Source organism: Equus przewalskii, chromosome 17 (genome assembly GCF_037783145.1).
Source record: "Equus przewalskii isolate Varuska chromosome 17, EquPr2, whole genome shotgun sequence".
Lineage (NCBI taxonomy): Eukaryota > Metazoa > Chordata > Mammalia > Perissodactyla > Equidae > Equus > Equus przewalskii.
In genome coordinates this window covers 65,089,769-65,117,589 of record NC_091847.1, presented here as the reverse complement: position 1 = coordinate 65,117,589, position 27,821 = coordinate 65,089,769, and the positions used below count along the sequence as shown (strand labels likewise).

Below are 27,821 nucleotides of genomic sequence, written 5' to 3'. Positions count from 1 at the left end.
AGGCTTCCCCCACATCCTCCCTCCCACCAAGTACACACCATGCTGTCCTTTTCCCCTTTCTTTTGCAAGTTTTGCTCCCTAATGATTTCATCTGGAGCCAGATGATTTCATCGACCATCTGTATAAGGATAATTTCCAAGTCTTCTTAGCCACCCTTGTCCTAGTATTCTCAAATCAGTCACACATTTTATCATGGTCAACCACCCTTCCAAATGAGTCAGTGTCATGTTGAACTGCCACGTAGAAAGCTGTGAGGGAGACTGGAGTTGTGTAACTTTCCACTTTGTCCTTCCTTACTAAATAGAAACATCTCTTGCGTGACTTTTGATGTCCTCCTTTTGCTGTCCCCAATTTCCCCTCTTAACCTAATTTTCCAAGCAAGTATGTCTACACTCTGTGACTCTTTTTTCTGCCTAGTCTTTGAAAAAGAAAATGTAGTTTCATGCCTTGCCAAGGTTCTTTAGTCTTAGTGTCTTCTTCCCTAAAATGTAGACTCATCCTTCCTTCTTCCACAATAGGTGTCTCCTCATTGCCTGTAAATCTGCTCCTGTTTCCCTACACTTCCCTTGACCTTGTGTTTGCTTCAAGCAAGAGTCTTTCAATATTTAAAACCTTTATATGGCTCTACATTAAGAAGCAGATTAAAAAAGACCTGTAACCTCCATATTCTAAGCTCTCTGGTCCAGACTATACTTCCAGCCTTCACTCTCACATCACCACATGAAAACCATGCTCCATCTGAAACTGGGCTAATTTAAATTGCCAAATACACCTATCTCTTTACATGAATCTCCTTTCTGTCTTTCCCTGAAAACATTTTATTATTTAAGGTCTGCCTCAGATGTCACCCTCCTCATGTAGCCTTTCTTGAGGGCCTCCAAGTGGACGTGAATGTTCCTTCGTTGTCCTTTCTATTACCTCATATCTCTCTAATACAATTTATTGAGTCTTATGACATGTTGTTTACTAAATTTAATGGTATCTCCCTCTCCTTGAATCTTCTTGAGCACTTGTATCTAAGCCTTGCATTTAATAATTGCTCCCATAATGTTGCTAAATTGAAATGACTGGATTTAGATAGCCTGCATTCTTCACTGTCCCATGGTCATGAGATAATCATCATTGGCCAATTATTTTCCTGATCCACTATCTATACCTTATCTGATTGGCCTAGCACCATTTAGCACTTAATTGTTCATTATCTTGAATGCTTTTGTACCATTTCATGTGGGTTCAACTTATCTATTCTAGACAACACATTCCCAAAGAGGTGTAAGCATATGTTATATTTCCTTACAGCATTTACAGAGTGCTGAACATGGAGTAGGAGCCTGTAATAGATAATTTGTTGTTTTACCCATATTCTCTCTTGAAAGCCAAAGCATGGACCTATAATCCCCTGAGAATATCTGTTACTGAGGCTTCACAGCCATGCCCCTCATTGAGAATTGCCCTCAGTCACCAAGACTACCTTACTGAAGGTAACCTCCACCCCTTCCAGGTTCTGGCCCACAGTCCACGACTGTCTGAGTCAAGGATACAAGACCTACCCCTCTTACTGTGAATTATAACTACTCTGAAGGGCCATCTGACTTCTAGAGCTTCTTGTAGCATTGCCTGGAGCCTCACTGTCAATTGCTCTTGGTCAGTTTCTCCTTCAGTCTAAACCTGCCTTTCTGTGTCTCCCGAGATGACTCCTCAGTAAATCTTATGCACAGAAGTCACCATCTTAGAGTCTATTTCCAGGGAAACCACTCTAAAACAGAGCTTAAATCTTTTTATTTTTTTTCTCCCACCTTTTTAATTATGGGATGTCTCGTTTTCAAAATTGCAACAAGCATAACATTGCTTTGACATCATTGCTAAACTTGTATGAAATATAGTAATTCCCATTCATAAATTTTATGGACCACATAGGGTAGCCTTCCTTTTTAATAAGAACCATACCAGATATGATTAACAGATACCAAGTAATTCTGTGCATTTTAGTGAAAACACTCAGGAGTTTTAAAGGGGCATATTTTTTGAACAGATTTAAAGAGATGAAAAGCAAAAGGAGGAGCAAAATTGTCATCAGAGAAGAATTTGTTTAGAAAAATATTGGCTGTGGATAATAGACTCTTTTTTTTTTTGTTGTGGCCTTGGCTCAACAAGCAATTCTTCATAGGATCTCTAAACCTTGGGTGTGGCAGCCTGGGGCCTTGAAGAGTTGAGGAGATCTTTCACGTATGCTCTCTTATAGAATGTTCTCACCAATATTGTATCAAACTCACTTAGTGAGTTATGACTCAATGGAGGGTTATGTCTGAAAGGAAAATATTTCCAGTTTATGACTCACTTTTAAAAATAAGCACATTCCTCTAGGATAGAACCCAGACAAGTAAACTTTTAATATAAACTAGATAAAAGTAAGGTCACTTTGATGTGATTTCTAATTTCGGAGCCCATTATTTTTTAAAAATAGTTTCCTCTATATTTTTCCTGTTTATTACCAAAATCAAAATATATTTTTTATGAATAAAATGGTATCATGTTAAAAGACAAAGCAGCATACAAAATGGCATATATAGTATTATCAAAATTGTGTTAGAATATTCCAAGAAGCTTTAAAGAAATGTCATTGATGTGGGACATGGATAATTAATTTTTCTTTTTAGTTTTCTGCATTTTCCAAATATTCTATAGTTACTGTGTAAATTTATCCTCAAGATTTATAAAATAAGTTTTATAAGTGAAACTTTTTTGTTAAAATGCCAGTTTAAAGGTAAAGACAGTTGCATTTAATTCTGCATCAAGAAAGAGATAAAAAGTGATAATATGACTGTGATTAGATTCCATCTCTCTTTGGCATCTTTGGACATAAGAAAACTTACATAACCTCACTTTTTAAAATCTGTAATTAGCGGCCTTGAAATACGTCAACTCTAAGCTTACTTATCCTCTTAATATGCTGTAATTCTAAAATGTTAACAGCACACTTGTTTTTCACTTGGCTTCTAGGTGACTGCACTTCCCTGGTTTCCCTTTGTTCCTTCTCCATCTCCTTTGCTGCTTCCTCCTCATTTCTCCAACCTGTAGACATCGAAATAGCCCAGAGTTAGTCCTTATACATTTTCTCCTTTCTTTCTATGCTCAATTACTTGATGATCACGTCTACTTCCATGGATATAAAAACTGTACATATGCTGAAACTCCTAAATTTATTTCTCTAACCTGGACCTTTCCTCTGACCTCCAGATCTGTATGTAACTGCCAACTAAGCAAGTCTACTTAGATGATGGATAAGCATTCAGAATGTAATAAGCCCTATGATCTCGAGCCTAAAATCTCGAGCCCCTCAAATCTTTTACCTTGATTGTCTCTTCCATCTCAGCTATTGGCAACTCTCTTCTCTCAGTTACTTAGGCAAAAAGCTTTGGATTCATGCTTTGTATCTCTCTTTCCCTTAGACAACACATCCAATTTGTTAGCACTTTTTGTTTTCTATACTTTCAAAATATATCCAGAACCTGACTAGTCTTTTGTCTCTTCCACTACTACCCCCCTGGTCGAAGCTACTATGTTCCTTGGCCCAGATAAGTGCAATGGACTCCTAACTGTTCTCATAGATTCTGCTCCAGCACAATATTTTCTCAAAAGAACAGCCACAACAACACTCTAAAACTGTAAGCCAGATCACGTCCATTTGCACAACAGCTTCTCATCTCCCTCAGAGCAAAGGTCAAAATTCTCACAGCAGCCAAATAAAAGTAGGGTGGCCATATAATATCCCCACATCAGAATACTTATGAGAATTCTAAAATGCTAAATGTTATGAGACATCAAAAAAATATGTATAAACTGGGGCTCTCCAGGGCAAATCCGGACCTATGGTCATCCTTCCTGTAGTCTCGGTACAGTCCGTCTCCCTGTCTATTTCTGTGGTCTTTTCTTGCACTACTCTCCCATGCGCTAACTCTGCTCCAACCATGTGGCTTGCCTCTTCCTTGAACACACCAAGAACATCCCTCTATTAAGGGCTTTGCAATTGCTATTTCCTCTGCCTGGAATGATGTTCTTCAAGATCTCCATGTTGCTTGCTTTATGAAAGATTTGAAAACTTTAGTGGGGATCTCAATTAAGCCATGGACTATATTGTCTTTAGTTCCATGAAATGCACACATAATTTTCTGAGTTAAAGTTCAACCACATCAGTTAAAGTGACGACTGAAGTGAAGTCTTATAATTCTTCTTTTTGTCCTTATTTTCTTTTTTGGATTGAATGAAGATAATAGTACCTCACAAGACTGAAGTGAGTAATACATTAATTAATAAGTTTAAAGTGACTAGAACAATGATTGGCCCATCTTTTTTTTTAAGATTTTATTTTTTTCCTTTTTCTCCCCAAAGCCCCCCCGGTACATAGTTGTACATTCTTCGTTGTGGGTCCTTCTAGTTGTGGCATGTGGGACGCCGCCTCAGCGTGGTTTGATGAGCAGTGCCATGTCCGCGCCCAGGATTCGAACCAACGAAACACTGGGCCGCCTGCAGCAGAGCGTGTGAACTTAACCACTCGGCCACGGGGCCAGCCCCTGATGATTGGCCCATCTTTACTTCCCATTATTTGTGTTGTTATTGCAGGAGACTTCCTCCAAAGCACTGAACTTCTTCATTCAAGATGCTGGCTCTACGAACTCAAAGTCTGGAAACCGGATGAAAGCCTTATGGCCTGTGTAGTTGCTCAACTAAGCTCTCTTCACCTGCATTGAAATTATTTGTCCTTGTTTATGAAAAACTAAGTATGACTGTCACAGGCAGCCTGTCTAATAGGGTGCATTATTTTCTTACAATTATTTTTACTTTGTTGCCAGTAGTCTAGAGATGCCCTCTGGTATGGAATCCTGTCATCTCCATTGAAACCAAGAAGCTTATTTCACCTGTTTTTTTTCTATTTCCATCTCCAGTCTAAAGACACACTTACAAGGAGGTTTTCAAAAGTGCTGGCACACATCTCACTGTGTATTTCTCAAGACCTTGGTGGTCCACCTTGGGAGTACAGTTAGAAGCTGAGCGGTGTATCACATATGAGAAACCATTCCAACAGTCTAAAGTTTTCGAATTACATTCTCCTTCTGCCAAAAAGTTTGTGATGTCTCAAATTCATTTAGTTTTGGCTGCTCTGAGGCCTGGTTCAGTCAACCATGCTAGTAATTATAACCTTCCTAGAACTCTGATACATTCACATATTGACAAATTTCGTCTAATCTGATCGCACAATTCTTCCTTTTCTAGTACCTCACAAGCCACTCCCACACATGTGGCCCAGATTTTAGACAATTTTAATTAATTAAATCCTTCTATTTTTTTTATGTGTAAGCCTCCTCCTGAGATTGACATTCTAATTGTTATCCCCCTGAAGCATTCTGGGACCTGACTCTAGTTATAAATCTGGAGACAATAAGCAGTGGTCATAGTGAGGTATGATGAGAATTAGTCTTTTCTTGTTGGCGTCTTGCATTTCAGGAAAGGCAGAAATATTCCCAGGCAGGAAATAAGGGGTCTTATTTTAGATGGCTAGAGAAGTTTAATGTGAAACAGGAATTTTTGAAGCGAATTTTTCCATAAACCCCATTCCAATTTCTGAGGTCGTATTATTTCCCAAGTATACAGCATTCAGAGAATTGGAAAATCCATTTATTTATATTAAAGTTTGGTGATCTGCAGAACTGAGATTTATATTTGCTTTTTGGTTATCTCAAACCTGTGCAAAGAGAAGAGTTTTTAAATTTTTAAAAAAATATTTATGTTTTCATTTTAGCACAGCCAGAGAAAGGTCATAGCTTCCCTTCTACACCTTGAGCCAAGAAGTTAGGGAATGGACCTTGTCATTCTACTTCTGTGTACCACCAGTAAAAACAGCCACACCCTCACGCAGTCCTGCAGTTTCTTGTGAAATTTAAATATACTATTGTATAGTAGAGGCCACTCATTTTCTTAGACCTCAGACCTTGACTTCAAAATGCAAATCATACCAGGTGATCACAGATGATGAATTCTATTTCCATGGACTGCTAAGTTCTCATCCCTGGATACAAACTGGATTTTCTTACGTGTTTCCCTAACCAGTGTAAGCCTTTGATCCCATAGTCTTTTCATTTTCCTGAATTTCTGCTGCCTGCCATCACTGCTGTGATGGATTACTAGCCTGGTCAGGATTCTTAGCTGCAAACAGTCTAAACCAACTTGGGCTGATTTAAGTAGAAATGTAATTTATAGACTTTATCTGAAGTTCAGGGAAATTCAGGGAAAGCTATAGAACCCAGAATCATAAGCGAGAAGATATGAAGGGAATGCTGACATTCAGAGTCATCTTCAAACTCATACCCAAGAAGCAGCATGGTGAAACCATAATAAAGCTGGACACTGGATGCCATTTCTGGCACTACTGGCCAAGGTTTTTTAGAAATCTGGCTATTGTGCCCGGACTCCAGCTGTGACCACCACCAACATGGATTTCCTATTCTCCCTGCTTCTTTGCATCGCTTTTGAGGTAAGAAGAATACTAGCCCCAAATATGTCCACATCCTGATCCTCGAAACATGTGAATGTTATGTTACATGGCAAGGCAAAGAGAAATTAAGGTTGCAGACAGAATTAAGGTTGCTAATCAGCTAAGCTTGACATGGGGATTATTCTGAATTATCCAGTTGGGCCCAATATAATTCTAAGAGTCCTTATAAATGAAGGATGGAGGCAGGAGACCCAATTTCAGAGTGATGCAATATGAGAAAGACTTGACCAAATATTACTGACTTTGAAGATGTCTAAAATAAAACTCCAAGTAATTTAATTTTTAATGCATAATGCAAATAGACTTTCTTTATCTCTCTCTCTATATATATGTAAACAAAATATTTCTAGAAAGATAACTGACACGAGAACTGTTAAGACTGGGTGTCTCTAGCTTTGAGGATAAGTAGACTAAGAGTCTTGACATTTGACTGATGGGATCTTAATTTTTGAAAGTATTATTATTTTTATCAACCATATAGAGTGAGTAAATTTGAAACTATAAAGTCATATGTACAAGATCATACTATTTGTATTTATAGTAACTAAAAGATTAATAACTTGATGGTGGAGAAGGAACTGACCCAAGACGGCAATGAGTCAGTATATAGAGGTGATAGAACAAGCCTAAGCTTGTAACTATTCTTAATATTAATGTCTGTTTTGCCAGACCTTGCTTATTTCCTGATAAATTAATAGCGTTTTCCTCCCTGATTACTCCCATTTGGGGGCACCCTAATTTGCTATGTTACTATTTTTCAGAGATTTATTCCAATAGAATGCACTTAGTTTTCAATATGCCTCAGGGGTTCCACTAAATATAATCTAAAAATCTGCATGATTCCCCACTGAGCATTATGTCTGTTCTGAGCATAGGTTATATTATCTCATATTCCTGAAGGTTATGCATTATGAAGCTAGAGAGTTGGAATTCAATATGCTTTTTTTCAAGAAAATCACTAGAGTTCTTGAATGTAGACATGCATTTGTTAAATCTATGAAAAGTGACAAAAAACAGGAATGTTTTCTTATGATATTTTATTACGGGCGTCTGCAAGAAAAAAAGATCAACAACCACATACAAGCTTACAAAGTTAAATTTCAACAAATTCTCTGTGTTACTATGACAAAAGAAGCCCCATAATTTGTTTTTTGTTGTTGTTGACTTTTACAGGATGAAGGGAGAGAGTCCCCTGAAGTGACACGCCAATAAATCTTTTTGACCGGAGACATGTACAGATGGTGTGCATTTACGTTTTGAATGCAAGGCAACAATTCTGACCTAGAGTTTGAAAAGTGAAAGTACATTAGCACCATAATATGTGTCTTTAAAGCCTTCCCAAATGTTGGTAATCTTGACCAGCAATGACAAGAAAGGAGAAAAGCACCTTTAAAAGAGGATGATATCCAAGATTTAAATAATTGTGGCTTTTAAAATATTTCTTTAAATTCTTTTACTACATTATACCTTCTTTTTTTTTTTTCACCAATATTTTAGGAAGTAAATCAATGAAATTTATGTTTTACCAATTTATACTTTTTTTTTTGTCTTCTGGGACATATATAGAATTCATCTGTGTTTCTCACCAGGTTGAGGTAGTTGAAACAGGGAGGTCTTTTCTAATTTCCTGTTTGACTGTTTCAGAAAGAAAGGTAATCTTTTAATGGTAAGCATAGTCATTGCTCTGCAAATGGGCTAGGATTCAAAGAATGTAACGCAGTGTTCTTGTAAGAGTGTTGAAGTTTATTTATTATAGCACCATTGAGACATTTTGAAATTGGAATTGGTAAAAAAATAGAACAAAAAGCATTTGAACTGTATTTGGTGGAACAGGAAAAAAAGTATCATTTTTTGTCAAATTATACTTTTTCCAAAAATTTTGGAAATAAATAACTGGAATTTAGTTGGTCACTTGTACTGGTTGACAAAATTAAAACAAGAGGAACACATATGGAGTGTGAAACTTTTTGCTGGGGTTTCAGATAAGAGTTTGGTTTATAAAAAGCAAACAGGGCCAATGTCCACACCGAATTCTTGATCAGGACCACCAACATCATAGGGAGCAATATCTACAATAGGTAGTCTCACGGCCTTGCGTGTTCGATATTCGAAGACTGTTTTGCCCCATTCCCCAGTGTGTTTCTGTAAAAAAGAGCAGAAAAATGTAAGCAATCATGACATGACAATTACTTAGACACTTTCTCTGACTGACCAAGTTTAAAAAAAAAGTTGCTGGAGAGGAGTTGCCAATTTCCCATGTTATCTTCCATATGTCTGAGACCTGGTCCACTTCAAAGCCATAATTCTCCCAGTTGATAAACCATCTTGCTAACCAAAAGCCTCAAAAGGCCTCAGGGTAAACCCAGCAGGGAGATTGCCATAGGCCAGGGCATTCTCAGAAGCCTTGGTAATGGTCATTACTACCAGGTATATAGCTGTTTACTAAGGAGTGGATAGGTCTCTCACAATGGAATTTGCTAATATTAGAAGTGAATTCTCCTTTTGTTCATAAATGGTAACAACAAGGAATTGATTTAAAGCTAACCTTTAAAATGAAAAGAAAAGCAGAGATTTTGGAGTCTTTATGATGGCTATTATGCAGACTATATAGTAACCATCCAGATTATCTGACAAAGTTTATATGATGGATTTAAATTTCAATTGCTTTCATTTCAACTAGTTTTCACCTGGAGGTTGAAAATATGTATTTATTTTTGGTAGTTTTTTAACATTCCCTGTCATGCATTGCTCGATTCTATTCTATTCTCACACCAAATGCTATCTTTTGTTCACCCTCATTGTTTTTATTTCTTCTTTCCAAAATAATTAGCATGAGTGAACTAGAAATGCTAAGCTCTTTAGGATCCATGCTTATAAAAATGTTGTTACTTACAGTGCAACCATCCTCCAGAACTGTGTATGCGAATTTGCTGTTTCCTTCAGCCTTGAATTCGCCTTCATTTGACCCCATCAGCTTCAGGGCTTTCTTCACATTCCCGCTGGCTTGATCCATGTACGCAATGCTGTTTTTGCAGTGATACGTGATGTTCTGGGAGGCCCGACTGGAGAGAAGTCGGAGGAATGCCAGCTGGACATCAAGGACATCTTCAGGAAGGTCAGGATTGCCATAGCTAAACTGTGATAGGGAACAAATAAACCTCATCAAACATTTTTAGTTACAACACTATGTCAGGGATTCATGCAGTATACTATGGGCATTCTAGCGGAGGTTCATATATTTTATGTATGAGTATTTTATATGTGAATACGCTTTTATTGTATGTATATCATATAATGTTAGAGTAAAAAAAGTCTTAAGAATTGAAACAAAAGTGGTGGTATACAAAGAATAGTTCAATCTAGCTTAGCTCTAGAGAGACAAGTTATAAAAGTAGCTACCCGAATATACAAAATCATTCGGGTTCCTCTATTTATTAACTAACTTTGCTTTGTGATGAACAAATGGGAGGAACCAAAAAAGTTAAGTAAGTAGGGATCACTAAGTTAGAAAAATGGTATATCCTCTCTTACCTGAAAGCCACCATCCACAGATTCTCCAAACCAAACATGTTTCTTCTCAGCACCAGAATCTGTCAACCACTTCTTACGTGGAACATTCGAAGGACTGGCATTTATGCATGTTTCCCCAGTCTCCATATTACAGAATACTTTAATAGCATCCAGCTTGCAACCTTGGTTAGGATCAACCCAATATTCTCCTGAATAGTCACAAAAAGGGACAATGGGAATTGGTTATAAAATCCAGTAATAATGTTTGGACCAGAATGATATTGTTTGTTTACCTAGTGAGGCGTTCATAATGTTGCCCGCTAATGTATCTGTATTTTATAGTATAGCATAATAGAGAAACTTTTAGATTGAAATTATTGAGGTAAAAGAGTTAGCTATAACAATTAGAAAGCACTGAAGTAAAAATAGCATCTTGATACTGAACAATGAAGATAAACTAAGACAAGACATTTTGATTGGTGTATTGTATTTACTGAAATCTCTCTGTTTTTAAAGATGACCATCTATTTAAGGTAGTTTTGCTTAATAATGTAAGCTTCGTTTAATCTAGATTTATGTCAATAGGTCTAAACCTAAAGTCCCTATGATTGCTGATTGTCACCTATTTGAATTTCCAGAAATGACTCCTAACAAAGGCAAGTTTCCATGTCAAGATATTTGAAAGCTTGAAGTAATTTTGCCTTTCAGAAAGAATTAACCCAATACCTGCAAACCCTTACATTACTACCATATTCGATATAATTCTATATAATTTTCTGGAATTTTTCATTAATTGTTTCCTAAAATTTAATAATTAGATTTGTTACAAAAATTAAATTAGAATAAATAAATATTGCAATAATTAAATTGCAAATTATGTCTGCATCAAATTACATATATTTGATCCTGAAAACACAGTGATATACATTTCTTTATCACTCAAATAACTTTGTGATGATATACAGAAACATATCAACCTATGATTTGTATAGGCGTTTCTACAAAACTGTCTTTAAATTTTCTTACATTTGGAATATCTTGAAGGTATTCATGTCATGTTTTAAGTACACCTGCAAAATTTATGTTTTCTTACTCACAATATCAAGCAGTTTCAATTCAACTAATATTCTTGTTTTTTTTTTAAAGATTGGCACCTGAGCTAACAACTGTTGCCAAGCTTCTTTTTTTTTGTCTTTCTCTTTTTTCTCCTCAAATCCCCCCACTACATAGTTGTACATTCCAGTTGTGTGTCCTACTAGTTGTGGCATGTGGGACGCTGCCTCAGCATGGCCTGATCAGTGGTGCCATGTCCACGCCCAGGATCTGAACCAGCGAAACCCTGGGCCACTGCAGCGGAGCGCGCAAACTTAACCACTTGGCCACGGGGCCCGCCCCTCAACTAACATTCTTGAAGTACTATTTCTGCTATAAAAATTTTTCTATTCATTGTAAAAGCTTCCTCTTCCCTAAATTCTGATATAAGCAGCTTTCTCTGTAATCCTGTTGCCATGAGTGTGAAAGACTCCCCAGCATACCACTTTTGAGTTCAGGATGGCAGAATTTCAGGTCTCTGCAGTTCCGAGCAGGGTTTTTGCGAGAACCATCAGGACTGATGAGGTTTTCTATTTGTCCATTGACTGATTTGAGTGAAGTCATAATCTCGTCAGTGTTGATTTTGAAATCCATTGGTTCATCTCCATAATATGGGGCATAACCACCAGATTTTTCAGGTCCAATAACTCCAGAGATGGCAGAAACCCCAGCACCACAGCATGGACCAGGAGCACCAGGAGGTCCAGGAGGGCCCGGTTGTCCTGGGTGGCCCGGGGAGCCCTAGGAAGGGAAGAACATACATCATTGAAGTGTACTTGTTTGGTCTCCACTGAAAGAATATGTTGCTAGCCCCAAAAATGAATTAAAAATAATTAATACATTGTGTACTATAATTATTTTAATAAAGGTTTATTTGGGTTGCTTTGTGGTCAAATGATAACCAATTTGTAATAACTATATCATTATCATTAAATTTATTGTGCTCTACTGTTTAAGAATCGGTAGTGTTAGAGCACAAATTTTACTCTATCATGTTTCCTTCTGTATAAATGTAAGCAATTCTAATGCTGACACGACAAAGGGAATACTATCAGGAAGCCTAGATTCTGATCCCAGATTTGTCACTAATTTTATGTCTTTGGGCTAGTTACTTAACTTCTTTGTGTTTCAATCCCCATATGAGTAACTTGTGGGAATAATAATTTTTATTCCATTTACCTTAAAAGTGTGGGATAGAAAGGAATTAGGAATGTTGGTATCAATAGCAGAATAGGAATCACAGAAACTGTCTAAGCAGAATGTACCACTTACTTTCAAAGCATTATGATTCCCATAAGAGGGAGATCTCTAGCGTGAGATCAGCACCGGCAGAGTTCATTTGGTTAACTGGGCTTATGTCTTTATTCTGATATAACTGTTATCTGATCAAACTGTAAAAAAGGCTTTTTTCTCCCTGTTGTTATAGAGTGATGGAGAAAGTCTTAATATGGTGGAGAATGTCTTAAAGTCATTGCTCATTTTCTAAATCAAGTTGGGTGAAAGCATTGTGTTTAACTCACTACCTCAGTTTTAAAATGTTGTAAAGTGTTTCTGAAAATGTGAAGATTATAGCAAATTAAATATACATATTTATGAGTGATGTCTTACCTCAGATCCTCTTTCACCTCTGTTACCTCGAGGCCCTGGTGGTCCAATGGGACCTGGATGTCCAAGTGTTCCGTCTTTGCCAGGGGGCCCACTGGGTCCAGCAGGTCCCTAAAAAATTATCATAATATCACAATGCTGGAATTCCTTCTGACAGTGCAAACACTTAAAAAATATGGACCTCCCAATATCTTTCTGTGGCACTTACTCTGGGGCCTGCAGGTCCTGGACTCCCGACTGCACCTTGGTGACCAGCAGGACCCTGAAAGAAAAGGCAGGGTGAATATGAGTGAAGACTTTGAACACATTTGGAAAAGTGTACCTTCATGATCAGATCAAGAAACATGGGGAGCAGGGCGAAATTTGATCTCCTTTTCCTTTACTCTCCCCATTGTCTCATGCCAACTGCTATTTCAAATAAGCCCTTGGATCCATTTCTCATCTCTTTTAGCATATACTTTTGGAGATGAACATTTGTCTACTATGGGTCTCTAGAAGTTGCCTATTTCATCAGCTAAAACACATTAAAGGGGGTTTTCTAACAAAATGGATGCACTTACCGGAGAGCCTGGGCTACCTGGACTACCAGGGAATCCTCGATGTCCTTTGATGCCAGTAGAACCACGTTCACCAGTTTCACCCTTGTCACCACGTGGGCCTTGGGGACCCTTTACAAACACATTTCAAATTAAGGTCATATACACATTGGAAAAACAAAATAGAATTTATAACAAGTCCATCGTATGACATTCTATTAGAAATCCCATTAACAGACACTGCATACATGGAACAATAAAGATTGTTCTTGTGGTTGTTTTGATTTTGGACTGATAATTGCATGGAACCCCATGTGTATATCCTTAGCCCAAAAGAACTTTTGGATTTTGAATTGCTTTCTATATCATCAAAGGAAAATTTAAATTCTGCTCCATAGTTATGTATTTTGTCATCCCCTTGTCCTAAACATGCCAGAAAATAGAATATTCCCTACACTGCAGAATGAGTTTTAAAAAAAGACTTACAGGAGCACCTCGGGCACCAGCAGGACCTGGGGCACCAGCAGGACCAGCAGGGCCCTAAAATAAAAACAAACGAACAGACACACACGGAATTGCTTATTTATTGATATAATTTTGTTTTATTTAAAAGTTGATAATTTCATTGTAATGGAATAATAGTATGCATAGTTATTGAAAGTGAGTATCATTTTCTCCTTCAAAGTCCTGTAAATATCTTTCCCAGGAGGTCTGAGCAGGAAAGCTGAGAAAGTCCTATTAATTCAGCCTTGCATTTACCCAGGGAATATACATTCGGTTTAGTCAACACTGTTTTGAATTTTAGTAATGAATTCTTCGTTGACTACTGCCAGAAATGTCACACATAACTTTATTACCACACTTGCCTAAGGAATGACTAGCGTGAAAACTGTAAAACAAATGATAGTGGATCTTTCAATTAGCAGATATGACATTCAATCTTCTGCCTGCCGATCTCTTTACTGAGGAAAATAGACAAGTAAAGAAAGATGGTGCTTATTAGAACTCACACTTTCTCCTCTGTCACCATTCTTTCCAGCTGGACCCACAGGACCAGGTGGGCCTGGATGACCAGGAGCACCAGGGGCACCAGGAGAGCCATTTTCACCACGATCACCCTGTGGAAAAATTCACAGATCCAAAATAAATATGATCAGCAGTTATGGCTTTAATTACACAAACCTATTGTACACGTGTTTTTATACCTTGCCACCAGGAGCTCCATCTCGGCCTGGCAGGCCATCTGATCCAGGGTTTCCCTGATTAAAAAAAAAAAGGAGAAAAGAAATAAAATTCTTTGGAACTATTTAAATACCATCTAAGCCGTGCATTCTCAATGGGAGCAATATCCTCCTAAAGAGGATAAATATTAGTTCTTGGGAGTGAAAAATCTTAGATATTACAACGGGTGTGGCCCTTCAAAGGATCAAAATACCTTAACTGATACGCAGTGTATCTGTGGTACTAAAATTTCATGGGGTGAAAGAGGGAGAATTAGTTAGGGGAAAAAAGTCTAAAAAGGATCTTTACAGGAGAGATAATAAATAAAAGTTTGACAGACAGTAATTTACGCTGATAATGGAAATTTACAATGTAAGAAAAAGCTAATCACAGATAACATGCAGAACATTTTCACCCAGAAGGAATGTTGTAAATTGGGGCTCTCCTTACCCCCAACTTATTTCTTTATTTAGCGAGAGACCATATTCTTCTCCACTAACGATCAATCATTGGGTAAATACTAACAAACGTGAATAGTTGAGGCTAGTGTAAGTTGTAATAGAAAGAACATCTGTTATAGAGCAGGAAGGAGAACTCTGGCATGTGACAGTATTTACACTCGTAGACATTAAGGTCCAATTTGACCCTTGCTTAAATAAATTATCAAGTATTACCTGGTTGACTGGACATTTCCTGAGAACTAGTACTTACATCTCTTCCAGGTTCACCAGCTGTACCAGCCAGACCAGGCAGACCCTGAGGTCCAGGAGGACCACGTTCTCCATTGTGGCCAGGAGCTCCTGGTTTCCCACTTTCACCCTGTGTACAAACAAATAAAAAGCATTTTAACTTAAGAGATCAATTAATATGATGTTATCAGATGTCTTTATTTCCCAGAGAAAAACCTTGTTTTATTCAATTTCTATTGAATTTGTTCCTAAAACTATCCCCAACATGAGAGAAAAGCTCTGAGGAAGCAAGCTTCTTGTGTTTTCCAACTTGCCCAGTGACTCTGGATCCCAAAGGGCTGAGTTATCACATTAATTATCATATTCAGAATGCATTCTAATATGAGATGTATAAATAGACATGGCTATTGTAAAAAAAAATGATAAGCCATCATGAAACTATAGGTTTAGGGTGACCATTAGAATTAGGTTACAATGAACATTTGGCTCATATACATTTACTAGATATGTTCATATCATTTGAATACACTTCAATGCTATATTTTAATTTCATTACAATATTATATGACATTTTGTTGAAAGAGAGGTGCTCAAAGTGTCAAAATGTGAGCCCTAATAAAACAGAATTTTATTACCCCATTGGCTAAATGGATATTTAAGACCCTAAGCACTAGGATGTCATAGCAATATTAGTGAAAGAAAATCAAGAGTGCAAAACGAATAGAGTTGATGGATAATTGGTATCAATTAAAGGCTTTCAAAGGTCTATTAGCTGACATTATTTCCCTCTTCAAGGCTAACAGTCAACAAGCTAAAGAATGCTCATAAGTTTCCTAACCAGAGGTATTTGAGATGGCAAGATATTTTTCTGTGACATAAATTTATTTGTGTTTATGTTCAAGGCTGGTCTATGATGTGCATTGTTTTTGTGTTCAACATCCTTTTAATAATATGCATGCTTCCTGAAAATTTGAAAATATCAAGAATTTGCGTCTGTTACAGGAAAACTTATTCATACCATACTAGATATGGTTATGTGGTCTCTGAAGTCTATCAAAGGAAACAAGAGTCCAGTGAAAGACGGCCACACTCACCTTGACACCCTGTGGGCCAGGACTTCCCCTAGCACCTGGCATGCCTGGTGGTCCTGCAAGACCCCGTGCTCCGGTAATTCCTATAAGTCCAGATGGGCCTGGAACTCCCTGTTGTGAGAGAGAATGAAGCCTTAGCTCTTCTTTAGGTGACTATGTTCTCCTGTACTGAATTTATGATTAAAAATAAAAGAGTATTGTCAATCAATAGAGTAATGAAGCCACTCACTCACCGGAGGGCCCTGGGGGCCGGGTGATCCCTTCTCACCTGGTTGGCCAGCATCACCTTTCGGTCCAGACACCCCAGGGCTGCCAGGAGAACCACTGCTACCAGGTGGACCTGCGGGCCCATCTTTGCCTGGAGCACCACTGGGGCCTGGGGGGCCTGGGTTACCCTACAAAGAAATGCTTGAAATTTGAGTATTTTGTAATGAAAATGAATTTTTCTTTCCTCTTTTTTTTTTGCTTGTATTCAAATAATTTCATATGAGATTTAACACAAAGAAAAGCAGCAATGGATAAGTTTCTCATCCTATGCATATATGAATGCTTCTTATGGAATATATGGTGGAAAAATACTTTAAAAAGGACTTACATTACTACCAGGAGGACCAGGAAGACCACGAGCACCAGGGAAGCCAGCAGCACCCTGTGAAATGATAACATATTTTTGAATTTCAATAGTTAAGTAGAATAAATAGCCACTGAAAACAAATATAAAGTATAAGAAATGTGGTAGGATTCACATTCTACCCTGGGGTCACTTATGGCTTGTTTTTCCTCTTGGAACTTACATATAAGTCATGTATGATGATTAAAATCTTTATACTGTCCTTAGGGATCTAGTGCTTTCAAAGCAGTTTTTATACAGATTGATATTAATTCATACTTTTCAATAAGAGTTAAGAGGATCAATACTTACAGGACCACCAGGACTGCCACGTTCACCTTTGACTCCCTGGGGACCAGGGGGACCCTATATGGAATGAAGGTGGAAATGGAAATGGCTTATAAGAATAGCACCAAAATCAAAATTTGGGAGAAGCAGTAAGCCTTTGAAAAACAGTAACTCTACTTATTGTGATAATCATTTTCAATATATACATATGTCAAATCATTATGTTGTGTACCTTAAACTTATACAACGTTATATTTTGATTGTATCTTAATAAAGATGAAAAAAATGACAACAGAAACGACAACCTACAGCAAAAAAGCCTCAAAAGCCAAAACCCAGTAATTCTATGAAGGTAAAGTAACTTGATTAAGGTCATATGTAGACTGTTGCAGCCAAGCTTCAAACTCGGAACTATATTCCCATGAAGACTGTCCTCTCGTCACCGTGACCAGCTCTCTCAGTGTGAAATATGAAATTACTGATAAACCCACATGCTGTCCATTGGCAGGCTTAGGGAAAGAGAAAACTTACAGCAGGCCCAGAGCCTCCAGGAGGTCCTGCGATTCCAGGGGCGCCTCCTTCACCTTTCTCTCCAGGAGCGCCTCTTTCTCCTTTAGCACCAGGCTCACCGTTCTGTCCCTACACCCAGAAAGAACAACAGACTGTGAGCTGACATCCTTCACAACACTTGGCTTAGCATTTCATTGCTTCAGAAAATAGAATTCTTCAGGTAGAGAGATATTGAGAGGGAATCGGAGAAGAAGGCTCTCTGAAGAAATAGCAAAACAAAGTCAATCAAAATATTCCCACGACAAAAGAAAATGATCAAGAAAGCATTAAGATGTACATTATTTGTCATAAAGGAGAATGTCTCTCCAAGGATTGTGCATTTGAAAGTGAGCACCAGTAAATTCATTTGAGAAAGACGGGGCTTAGAGCTAATTTTAATTAGTTTCATCCTACAATGGAAACTCTTTTAAAATTCTCAGAGTGCTCTTAAATCTTGGGTGTTGTTACTTCATTACCATAGCATAAAGGCGAGACAGGTGTTTTTGTCTCCCTTTTCTAAAGAGCAAGAATAGAAATAAAGTAAAAAAAAAAGGAATAGGGATAAAATGACCCTATAGAGAATGAATGGCTGAGGCAGGGCTAGAATCCAGACTTGACTTATACTTCTGCTATTTTTCAGCGAGTTCCTGATTCTAGGCTGTGTGACGTGTATGTTTTAGTGTTCATACTTACAGGAGCACCAGGGAAGCCAGCAGGTCCTGGAGGCCCAACTTCACCTCGCTCCCCCTGAAGTGAAAAATACCCTCGTTGGCCCCAGTGAAGACATCTTCCCATAGGGAGCATACATCATCCTTGATATTATCTTATCTTGCCTTTAAGCTGGAAGCTAACTAACATAGTTTAATCTCTAAAGATGTTTCCATTTCTTAAGGAAATTAGGAGTGGACAACACCAGAATCATTGATTCCTTCTGCCTCTGACTGTGATATTATTTACAAGAAAAATAATTTGAGAATTTTGAAGTGTTTAACACATTTAGTTGTATAACTTCTAAAAATGTAAAGATTTAATAATATGGTAAAAGGGTTGAGAAATTAATCAATTAATTAATAAATTAAAAACATTTACTATACAGTCATGTGCCACAAAACAATGTTTTGGTCAAAGAGCACATATATGACAGTGGTCCCCTAAGATTAGTACCATAGAGCCCAGATGTGTAGTAGGCCATACCATCCAGGTTTGTGTAAGTGCACTCTATGTTTGCGCAATGATGAAATTGCCTAATGACACATTTCTCAGAAGATATCCCCATTGTTATGCGGTGCATGACTGTATATCTCTCCTTCACGCATCCTGCAGTGGGGAATTTTATATCTAGAAGGAGCCTCAGGCAAAGATCTACAGGTTTAAGAACTCATTTACAAGTGTATATTACTTGTGCAATTTTTATATTTTTTCCAGAATTATTTAGGAAAGAAGGCATGATTTTAAACTGTTTCCTGTGAATTTTAGATTTAAGAACTTTAACTTGCCCTGCATGTCGTGATTGCTAAAGACAGAATCCCACTGTTGAGACTCAGCACCTAGGCAGAATTGCTAAAGGGGGAAGCATGAGTAGTTGCTGCCTGTGTGGGGTTAAAAAGTATGTTGAAATGTCTTTAACACTCACAGGGCCACCACGAGGACCAGCTATACCCGGAAGTCCAGGAGCACCACCTTCACCCTTAAAAAAGAGAAAAAATAATAACATTGCCCTGCATCCAAAAAGCCAAGGACAGTTTCTTTTTGTTTCTGAAAAGTGTTACGTGTTACCTTATCTCCAGGCTGACCAGCTGGGCCAGGGGGACCAATGGGACCAGTAGGACCCTAAAGAAAACAGAAATACATTTTTAACTTTGAAGATAAAAAGCACCATTTTTCCTACTAATCACACAGAGAGTATATAGACATACCATTCATCTAAAAACTAAAGAATATGATTTGTTTTATGGCTTGAATGATATGCTCTTCCCTCAGTGTGTAAATACTACAGAGCTTAATCAACACAAGATTCTATGGACATGATACCAAAGGACTGCAAGATTCAGTGGCAATTTATTGACTCATCTTTCTTTCTATGGCAGAAGAAAATAAGATGTGGTATGAGATCTCAGAGTAACACATTTTAAAAATTAAAGTACATTGCCTTACTCAACTGCTTGATAATTCAGAATGTTTCATTTAACTACTCAAAGTATCATTATACATACTAAAGTTTTCAAATTGACATTTCCAAATATTAAAGTTTTACTTATATTATATAAATAAAATATTAGGTGTTTTTTTTTTAACTGGATGATGGCTACCCATTTGGTCTGTCAAAAGCGAAGTATTTATAAATTTCTTTAAGGCAACTGCAGTAAATATAATATCTACATAATGGCTTAGTTATGTTTATTTGCTATAGTCATAGCCAGAAGATGTTTGCCAAAGTGAAGAGAATTGACTGTAACTTTTTTGTATACTTTTATTTTGAAATAGTTATAGACTCACAGAAGGTTGCAAAAGAATATACAGGGAAATACTGTGCACCTTTCTCCCCGCCTCCCTCAATGTTACATCTTACACGATTATAGCAAAATATCAAAGCCAAGAAACTGACATGGGTACAATCCAGAGCTTATTCAGGGTTCGCCAGTTGTACATGCACTCGTATGTGGGTATGCATGTATGTAGCTCTAAACAATTTTATCACATGCGGCCTTTAATGGCCACCACCATAATCAAGATACTCAAATGTACAATCACCATAAGACTCCCTTTGCCACCTCTTTCTAGTTACAGCCATCTCCCTCTCCCTCATTCCTAACTCCTGGTAACCACAAAGCTGTTATTCATCTCTACAATTATGTTATTTCACGAATGTTACATGAATGGAGTCATGCATTATGTATCCTTTGGAGTTTGACTTGTCTTCATTCAGCATGATATCCTGGAGGTTTGTATAAGATGTATGAGATGGTGCATGTACCAATAGTTCACGCCTTTTTATTGCTCAGTAGTATTCCACGTATGAATGCACCATAGAATTACAGTGTTTTTTAAAATCAAAAATTTCTTCACGAGTAGTATTGATTATCTTGGATTTTAGAGACTTATTATGACTTTAGCTGGTAACCTTTATCATACTTTTGAGATTTTTCCATTCTCAGGTCACTATTGAACTACCAGGTAGTGATAGATATAAATCAGAAATTTTAACAGTCAAGCCATTTGGCCCTTCTTAATGCCCAGACGGTGGCAAAGTATGGTCTAACTTGTGAGGAGTTTTGGGAAAAATAGAAGTTGAGGTATGGGACTATTCCATATCACATACAGGTAAGTCCTGTTTCTGCCGATGGCGAGTACTCACCCTTGGACCATCTTTCCCTGGAGCACCGTCAGCACCTGCACTGCCTGGTTCACCCTGTCAAATAAAAGCCAGCGTCATCAGAGTAGAAGTCTCTTCAATGAAAGTCTGCTAAGAACAGGAGCAACCCTCAAGACTTGGTGTGATGAATAGCGGGTGTTCTGATTAATGGTTGCTGTAGGAACACATCTCAAACTTCGCTTACTAGAAAATGGTAACATTAAGTTTAAAAATAGATCACTTTCCAGCAATGTTGCTTTCCTTTAACTACAAAGGTCTGTTTTATTACATAAATAACAGAAAATAAGTTAGTACCTTGTCACCCTTTACGCCGGGGCCTCCAGGACCTCCTCTTTCTCCAGGCATCCCTTGCAGACCAGGAGTACCAGCAGCACCAGGTGGCCCAGGGGCACCAGCAGGGCCCTGAAATTAAAGGAGAAATAGTAGGTCACGAGAAAAAGACGGAATGCATTTTGTAAAATCTAGGTCAATTGAATTATTTGGAGTTACCTTTCCTCCTTCGGGACCAGGGGGACCAGCTCCACCTCTAAGTCCGGGCGGCCCTGCTGCTCCAGGAGGTCCACGTTCACCTGGGGCACCAGAATCACCCTATAGTAGCAAAATGTGGTATCTCTGTTAGAAAAGCGAATGCTAAATACAAATCAAAAACATCCTAAGTTGTATTATTTTGATGCAGACCACTAGATTCTTATATTTTCTTAACAATTTGGAAATTTTTAAAATTATAAAAAAATTTTGATCAACTGAATGAGAACTGGAAACTTAAAAAGAATCTAAACAAGGAAACTGACCCCTGGTCTAAAGAGCTAGCTCCAAAACTATTATTATTTTATTCACAAGGGTGAGTTTTTATAGTTCTTCTACTAAAACAGTTTTCCTATATAGAATCAATATACTGGAAAGATTTTTCTTTTGAAATTTCAGGCCCATAGGCAATTGTATGGTATTTACTAATGTCAGAGAATTTGATTTTCCAGATGAAGCAAATTTAATGTATTGGAAATATCTCAAGTTACCCTAAGTGTGTTCACCAAACATTTGGAATGTTGTGCTTCTAAAAAAAAAGAGCATTTTGGTTTGGTATACTAAAAGTGTGTCACTAATCAATTGCTCTATAACATGCTGAAGAAATTAGAAAATAAATGGAAATATTTACCTTGCCTCCTGGAATTCCTGGTGAGCCGGCTTCACCCTTTGGACCCTATGAGATCAGCATTGTATGGTTAGGCCTACGTCACAATACATGTTATATAAATATAAGCAAGGTATACATGTGAACTTGCACACTGTACAATTTGTTAATTCTTGAGTTATGTACTCTTTCTTTAGTTCCTTTTATTTTATGGCAAAATTCAAACTTTCTATGTAATAGTTACAATGGAATATTTTTCTTTGTTTTGTTATAACTATTTCAAAACTAAATGTGAAAACTCAGATACTTTGGCATGAGAAAATGCAAAAGTTAATAACTGATGAAAGATTACTGCTTATTCTTTTGGTTTCTGAGTTTTGAAAAAATGGCATGCAACTTACTGGTTCACCAGGTTTTCCATTTTCTCCTGGAGGACCGCTCGTGCCAGGCAAGCCCTACAAAGAACCATATTTGTATTGTATAATTACTTCAAACATTGCTTACTGAAAACCTCCTCATAAGTAAACATGTTTCTGCAAAGTATTCAAATAATGGCTTAAGTGGTCTTTTTAAGGGTGGAAAATTTGTGGCTCTCAAAATCTAATGACAGAGATGTGATATTCATACCTTACAAATCTATTCATCTCCCTCTATTCTCTCTGTTGCTGCATATAAATATGAATTGATGAGTGTGGTGAGATGGATGTAGCTTTCTGGATTTAAATTATAATGGAAACAAGTATAAAGTATAGAATTACGTAAGCTTAATTATTTGTTTTTAATTATTAATGCACTCATTCTGGAATAGATATGGAAGTTATGCCTTAACATTGTCTGTCATTTTATGTCAAAGTAGAAGACAGACCCACAAATTTTAAGCTTACGATGAGCTGTAATCTATTGGTGTCACAAAAAAAATTGACTGACAAAAAAAAATTAACTGACAAGTTAACTCAACAAATACAGGTATCAAAGGGAAGTACTTTGTTCTCTGGTAAAAGCAGGTGCTCAATGACATTTAAATAACAAGTTCTTACTTGTAATCCTTGTGGACCAGGGAGTCCTGCATCTCCTTTGTCACCAGATGGCCCCTATGTAGAAAAATACAATAAGATGCTCCATTATAAAATATCCTTTCATATTTAGTCCACACAGTTTTCATTTCAGCATGTGATTGCTTAATATAAAAAGTAACAGTGTATGGGGCTGGCCCAGTGGTGCAGTGGTTAAGTGTGTATGGGGTTCGCCGGTTTCGATCCCAGGTGCGGACATGGCACTGCTTGGCAAGCCATGTTGTGGTAGGCGTCCCACATATAAAGCAGAGGAAGATGGGCACTGATGTTAGCTCAGGGCCAGTCTTCCTCAGCAAAAAGAGGAGGATTGGCAGCAGATGTTAGATCAGGGCTAATCTTCCTCAAAAAAAAAAAAAGTAACAGTGCAAAGGAGGACAGAGTCTGGCCTGTGGAAGTGAGGCAAAGGAGATATGTATAATATAAACTTTACCCAGTCAGCATTTAGTGAGCTAAGTAAGTAAGCAAGCTTTGTAAATGCTTTCATGAACTATAATGACATAGTGGTAGAGATTATATAATTCCCAAAGTCTTTCCCCTGTCCCACTGCCACCCACTTCCATCTCTAATTTATGTGAGTAAACTTACCGTAGGTCCTGGGGGACCCTGAGGTCCAGTTTCACCGTTCTTTCCAGCAGGACCCTTAAAAAAAAAAAAAAAGAAAAACAGAGAAGCAGAGTTAATAAAAATAACAGAGAGAAGTCATGGGGTTGGAGATAAATGCCTCTATTAGAAAGCTGGATGTAAGCTGATGAAAGCTACATACCGGAGGGCCAGGACCTCCAGGGCCACCTCGTTCTCCATTCTTGCCAGGAGCACCCTAAAGCAGAAGTGACCAATATTTACTAATTCTCGAAAGAAAATCACTCACCATATTGTTCCCTCAGTCTTTTGATATGCCTCCTCCATACATAAGTACAAACATAAACTACTTTCTAGAACTAGATTCCCATAAATATCATCATTCTTTCCCAAAAAAGTTTTTACTACAAAAACATATTTTAGCTCCCTTCTCACATGGTATTTGGATTTTCATATACTCTTCCATGCTTTGAAATGGAGATCAAGTTTTGGCCCTCTCTGCACTTCCAGATGGGGGGTAAAGGCCTTCTGTCAAATATTTGTTGAAAAATGAAGGGAGGAACTCACATCATTTCCTTTAGGACCAGGGAAACCCATGACACCAGGCTGACCTCGGGGGCCAGATGGGCCTGGAGGACCTGGTCGACCACTTTCTCCTTGGCTTCCCTAATGAGAAAAAACATTACATTAACAGAGGTTTGACAAATATTTGATAAAGATATAGAATACGCATATCAAGACTATACAATATATATCAAGGCTAGACCAAACTATGCATTCCATTATTCACTGGACTTGTAAAATGAAATGTTAAATATGTACATACTGGAGGTCCTGGTTTCCCATCGCTGCCTGGTCCTCCTGGGCTCCCAGGAACACCCTAAATTAAAGAAATTAGCCAGGTGATTTAAAAATGATCATTTTAAAAAAAAAAAAACATAGATCTATCTGTAAAATTTTGAGATTTCCACTTACACATTCGCACACATTTTTTTCTGTATATCAAGTGTCTTAGTTAAGTGTTCTATATTCTGCTCTTCCTCAATCAATCCTAGCCTGTTTTCTTAAAATAATTTTGCTTTGTTTTGAGCCTATAAAGTATGTAGTCTGATTTGAGTTGTCTTTGATCCTTCTCCACTCGCCTTGCTTCTTCCTAAATGACAGTGTCAATCAAACAAGTGTTTCTCTGTACCCTAATTCCTGGGCCTCCAGGGACACCGTCTCGGCCAGGTTCTCCAGCAGCTCCTCTGGGCCCTGCGGGGCCTGGACTACCGCGGTCTCCAGGGGCACCCTAAGAGGTGAAATAAGTCAACAAATATGTAAAAGAGCCTTCACTGACCTAGACATTGAGCATATTTATGTTACAACTAGAGAACATCCTTTGTTCTCTGAGAGAGAGTTGGTATGTTGCTGACGTACTCTGTATAAAATCAGTTGTCTATTAGCTTGCATTATCTTGTTGGAAACATTTTGAAGCAACTCTGATGACTATCACATGCTTAAAAAAGCAATATTTAGTGGGCTTAATATATTTCTGTGCATATAAAGTTAAATATCTTTGATGACGTGAGATCATATCTATACAGCACATTAGTGTTTTCAAAGGACTTTCAAGAATTTGTTTATCTTATTCTTGCAAACGATGTTGAGATAAATAATTCCCAATTAACAAATAAGTTAAAGCATTCTTATGAAGTTTAAGTGACTAGCTTTAGTTACAAAGCTAGGAAAATGGCTGAGCAGGGGTTGGCATCATTATTTTACATTGGGAATTATTATTTTTTTAAAACTCCAATATATTTCTTTCAGACATTTAGGTTTCAGTTAATGGGAAACTGTAGAGAAGGATATATATATTTGTAGCACTAGCATTTATGAAGACAGAAACTACAGTTATCTACCTTTTCTCCTGGAAGGCCATTTGGTCCAGCAGGTCCTCGGAATCCAGGCGCACCCTGGAAATAGTGAAAGGTAAATATTTCAGTCCAAAGCATTAAAACTTTTTCATAATTCTTGAGAGGCAAAAGAAATAGGCTCATGTTTTAAGTGCTTCAAAATGATATTTGGGATTGAGTACTCAAGAAAAACCATGCCTCACCCTGAAGGTCTAGTTCTATGTAGATTATAGCGTTGTTTGCTTTTTAGATGCCCATGGAAAACGTACCCTTTCTCCTGCAGCTCCTGGAAGTCCATTTGCACCAGGTTCTCCAGGCGAACCATCTTTGCCATCTTCACCCTTAGCTCCTGGAATACCTGGAGAACCAGCTTCACCCTAAGAAACGATGTTCATAAAAGAGTAATGACTGAATTTGGTTGCAAAATTTTTACCTATTTACTTTCTAATTAGATTGCATTTCTCTAAGAAATAACCAAATCCATTGAGGTAATACTTACGCGTTCACCACGTGCTCCTGGCTCTCCTTTGGCACCATTCTTACCAGGCTCACCCTAAATGAAACAAAATCTTGGCTTAAAAACAGGGAGAATAGACTAACAGAATCATCACCAGTAACACTTGATTCAATTATAACACCACAGTGAAATCAACATAAATTCAACTGAACAAGAAGAAAAACCCTGTTATTCATATTTTTGTTGTGAGAATTAAGCCCCACCTTTCTGGCAAAAAAGGAAAAATAGGCAACTTACCGCAGGCCCTCGCTGTCCAGGAGCACCATTAGCACCAGATGGTCCTGGAGGACCCCGGGCTCCTATCAGTCCAGGAGCTCCAGGAATGCCAGCGGGACCCTAAGAACAACCCAAGAAGACTAACATTAGTCAACCTTGAACTTTTCTTTCTGAATAGCTAGCTTAAAACATTGCAAATGTATTGTTACGCAAAATGCAAAGGAAGTCAATAATGTATGTGTGGATGAGAAGAGGGTGAGAGGTGGGGGTGTCTTACCATTTCACCTTTACCACCAGGACTACCACTAGCCCCAGGAGGGCCCTAGAGGGGAAAAAAAAATATTAATAATAATGCAAATAGTGTACATATGTTTGAAGTTGTTTATATATTTGCAAAATAAAGTTATTGGGGGGTGTTGTGCTTTATAGAGAGAGATTAGATAATTCTTCCGACTATAGCATACACATAAAAGGTAGGCAAAAAAAATCATTATCTGAATAAATTAGAGATAATATGCACATGGTCTAGATTATTAAATAAAAATAAATAGAAGAGGTTTTGGTCTTGTTTTTTCTTTGAATTTTTCTGATTGGTGATTAGTTTGGGGCACATTCTTTGAAGTATCAGATTATTATCTATCCTTTACTCTGTCATATAAACAAAAAATTCATAAATTCTAGAAGAATGCAAACCTCAAAAACTACCTTTTTAGTACTGTATTTATTACAGTAGAGTCACTGCAAAGCACTAAGCAACATTTGTTTTCAAAAAATAATTTTAATTGATAGCAACATTAAAACATATGCTTTCATGAAATGAGTGTAGCACCACTCTCCCTCTCTCAAAGGCCATATTTGCTACTTACAGGAGGACCTGGAGCACCAGCATTTCCCTGAGGTCCAGGTTCACCTCTTTGTCCTGGGGCACCACTTGAACCAGGAGATCCCGCAGGTCCAACTTCACCCTAAGGGATAAACTCTATGTAGTCAGTTTCCCTTGCCAATTCTAATCTTTTAGCCAGTTTACCCTTCAGCCTTGTTTAAATCTGTCTCCCAAAGGCTGGAGTAGTATGAATATATACTCTATGAAGGAATCATTAATCATAAAGGCAGAGAAAAATGGCAACTATGTGTGTGACTGTGTTATCTCTGTTTCCCCAAAAGAGACTGGGAAAAGAGAAAGGCATCGGAAGAGGTATTAGGATAGTTGAATGTCTGGAATAACACTCCTTTTGGAATCAAGAAGAGGGCTTTAAAGATCTAAGTAGATAAAAGATATCCACTTGAGTTGTAAA

General features: G+C 37.7%; 1 protein-coding gene across 2 annotated transcripts in view; it reads right to left on the bottom strand.

Moving 5' to 3' along the window:
• Positions 1-7,570: 7,570 nt before the first annotated feature.
• Positions 7,571-27,821, bottom strand: part of COL3A1 (collagen type III alpha 1 chain) — a 40,148-nt gene continuing 19,897 nt past the window's right edge. For both annotated transcript variants that reach the window (XM_008508902.2, XM_070580400.1), the window contains 36 exons: positions 27,393-27,491; positions 26,804-26,848; positions 26,548-26,646; positions 26,293-26,346; positions 26,063-26,170; positions 25,800-25,853; positions 25,091-25,189; positions 24,725-24,778; positions 24,466-24,564; positions 24,083-24,136; positions 23,905-23,958; positions 23,284-23,337; positions 22,648-22,701; positions 22,271-22,315; positions 21,604-21,702; positions 21,409-21,516; positions 21,097-21,150; positions 19,518-19,571; positions 19,375-19,428; positions 18,435-18,488; positions 17,724-17,831; positions 17,217-17,270; positions 16,890-16,943; positions 16,528-16,689; positions 16,298-16,405; positions 15,226-15,333; positions 14,499-14,552; positions 14,304-14,411; positions 13,780-13,833; positions 13,318-13,425; positions 12,966-13,019; positions 12,761-12,868; positions 11,596-11,893; positions 10,082-10,269; positions 9,444-9,686; positions 7,571-8,692 (listed from right to left, as the gene is read on the bottom strand). In XM_008508902.2, the coding sequence (XP_008507124.1) occupies positions 8,546-8,692; positions 9,444-9,686; positions 10,082-10,269; positions 11,596-11,893; positions 12,761-12,868; positions 12,966-13,019; positions 13,318-13,425; positions 13,780-13,833; positions 14,304-14,411; positions 14,499-14,552; positions 15,226-15,333; positions 16,298-16,405; positions 16,528-16,689; positions 16,890-16,943; positions 17,217-17,270; positions 17,724-17,831; positions 18,435-18,488; positions 19,375-19,428; positions 19,518-19,571; positions 21,097-21,150; positions 21,409-21,516; positions 21,604-21,702; positions 22,271-22,315; positions 22,648-22,701; positions 23,284-23,337; positions 23,905-23,958; positions 24,083-24,136; positions 24,466-24,564; positions 24,725-24,778; positions 25,091-25,189; positions 25,800-25,853; positions 26,063-26,170; positions 26,293-26,346; positions 26,548-26,646; positions 26,804-26,848; positions 27,393-27,491 (3,351 nt within the window). In that variant the 3' untranslated portion in view covers positions 7,571-8,545. The remainder of the gene's footprint in view (positions 8,693-9,443; positions 9,687-10,081; positions 10,270-11,595; positions 11,894-12,760; positions 12,869-12,965; positions 13,020-13,317; positions 13,426-13,779; positions 13,834-14,303; positions 14,412-14,498; positions 14,553-15,225; positions 15,334-16,297; positions 16,406-16,527; positions 16,690-16,889; positions 16,944-17,216; positions 17,271-17,723; positions 17,832-18,434; positions 18,489-19,374; positions 19,429-19,517; positions 19,572-21,096; positions 21,151-21,408; positions 21,517-21,603; positions 21,703-22,270; positions 22,316-22,647; positions 22,702-23,283; positions 23,338-23,904; positions 23,959-24,082; positions 24,137-24,465; positions 24,565-24,724; positions 24,779-25,090; positions 25,190-25,799; positions 25,854-26,062; positions 26,171-26,292; positions 26,347-26,547; positions 26,647-26,803; positions 26,849-27,392; positions 27,492-27,821) is intronic.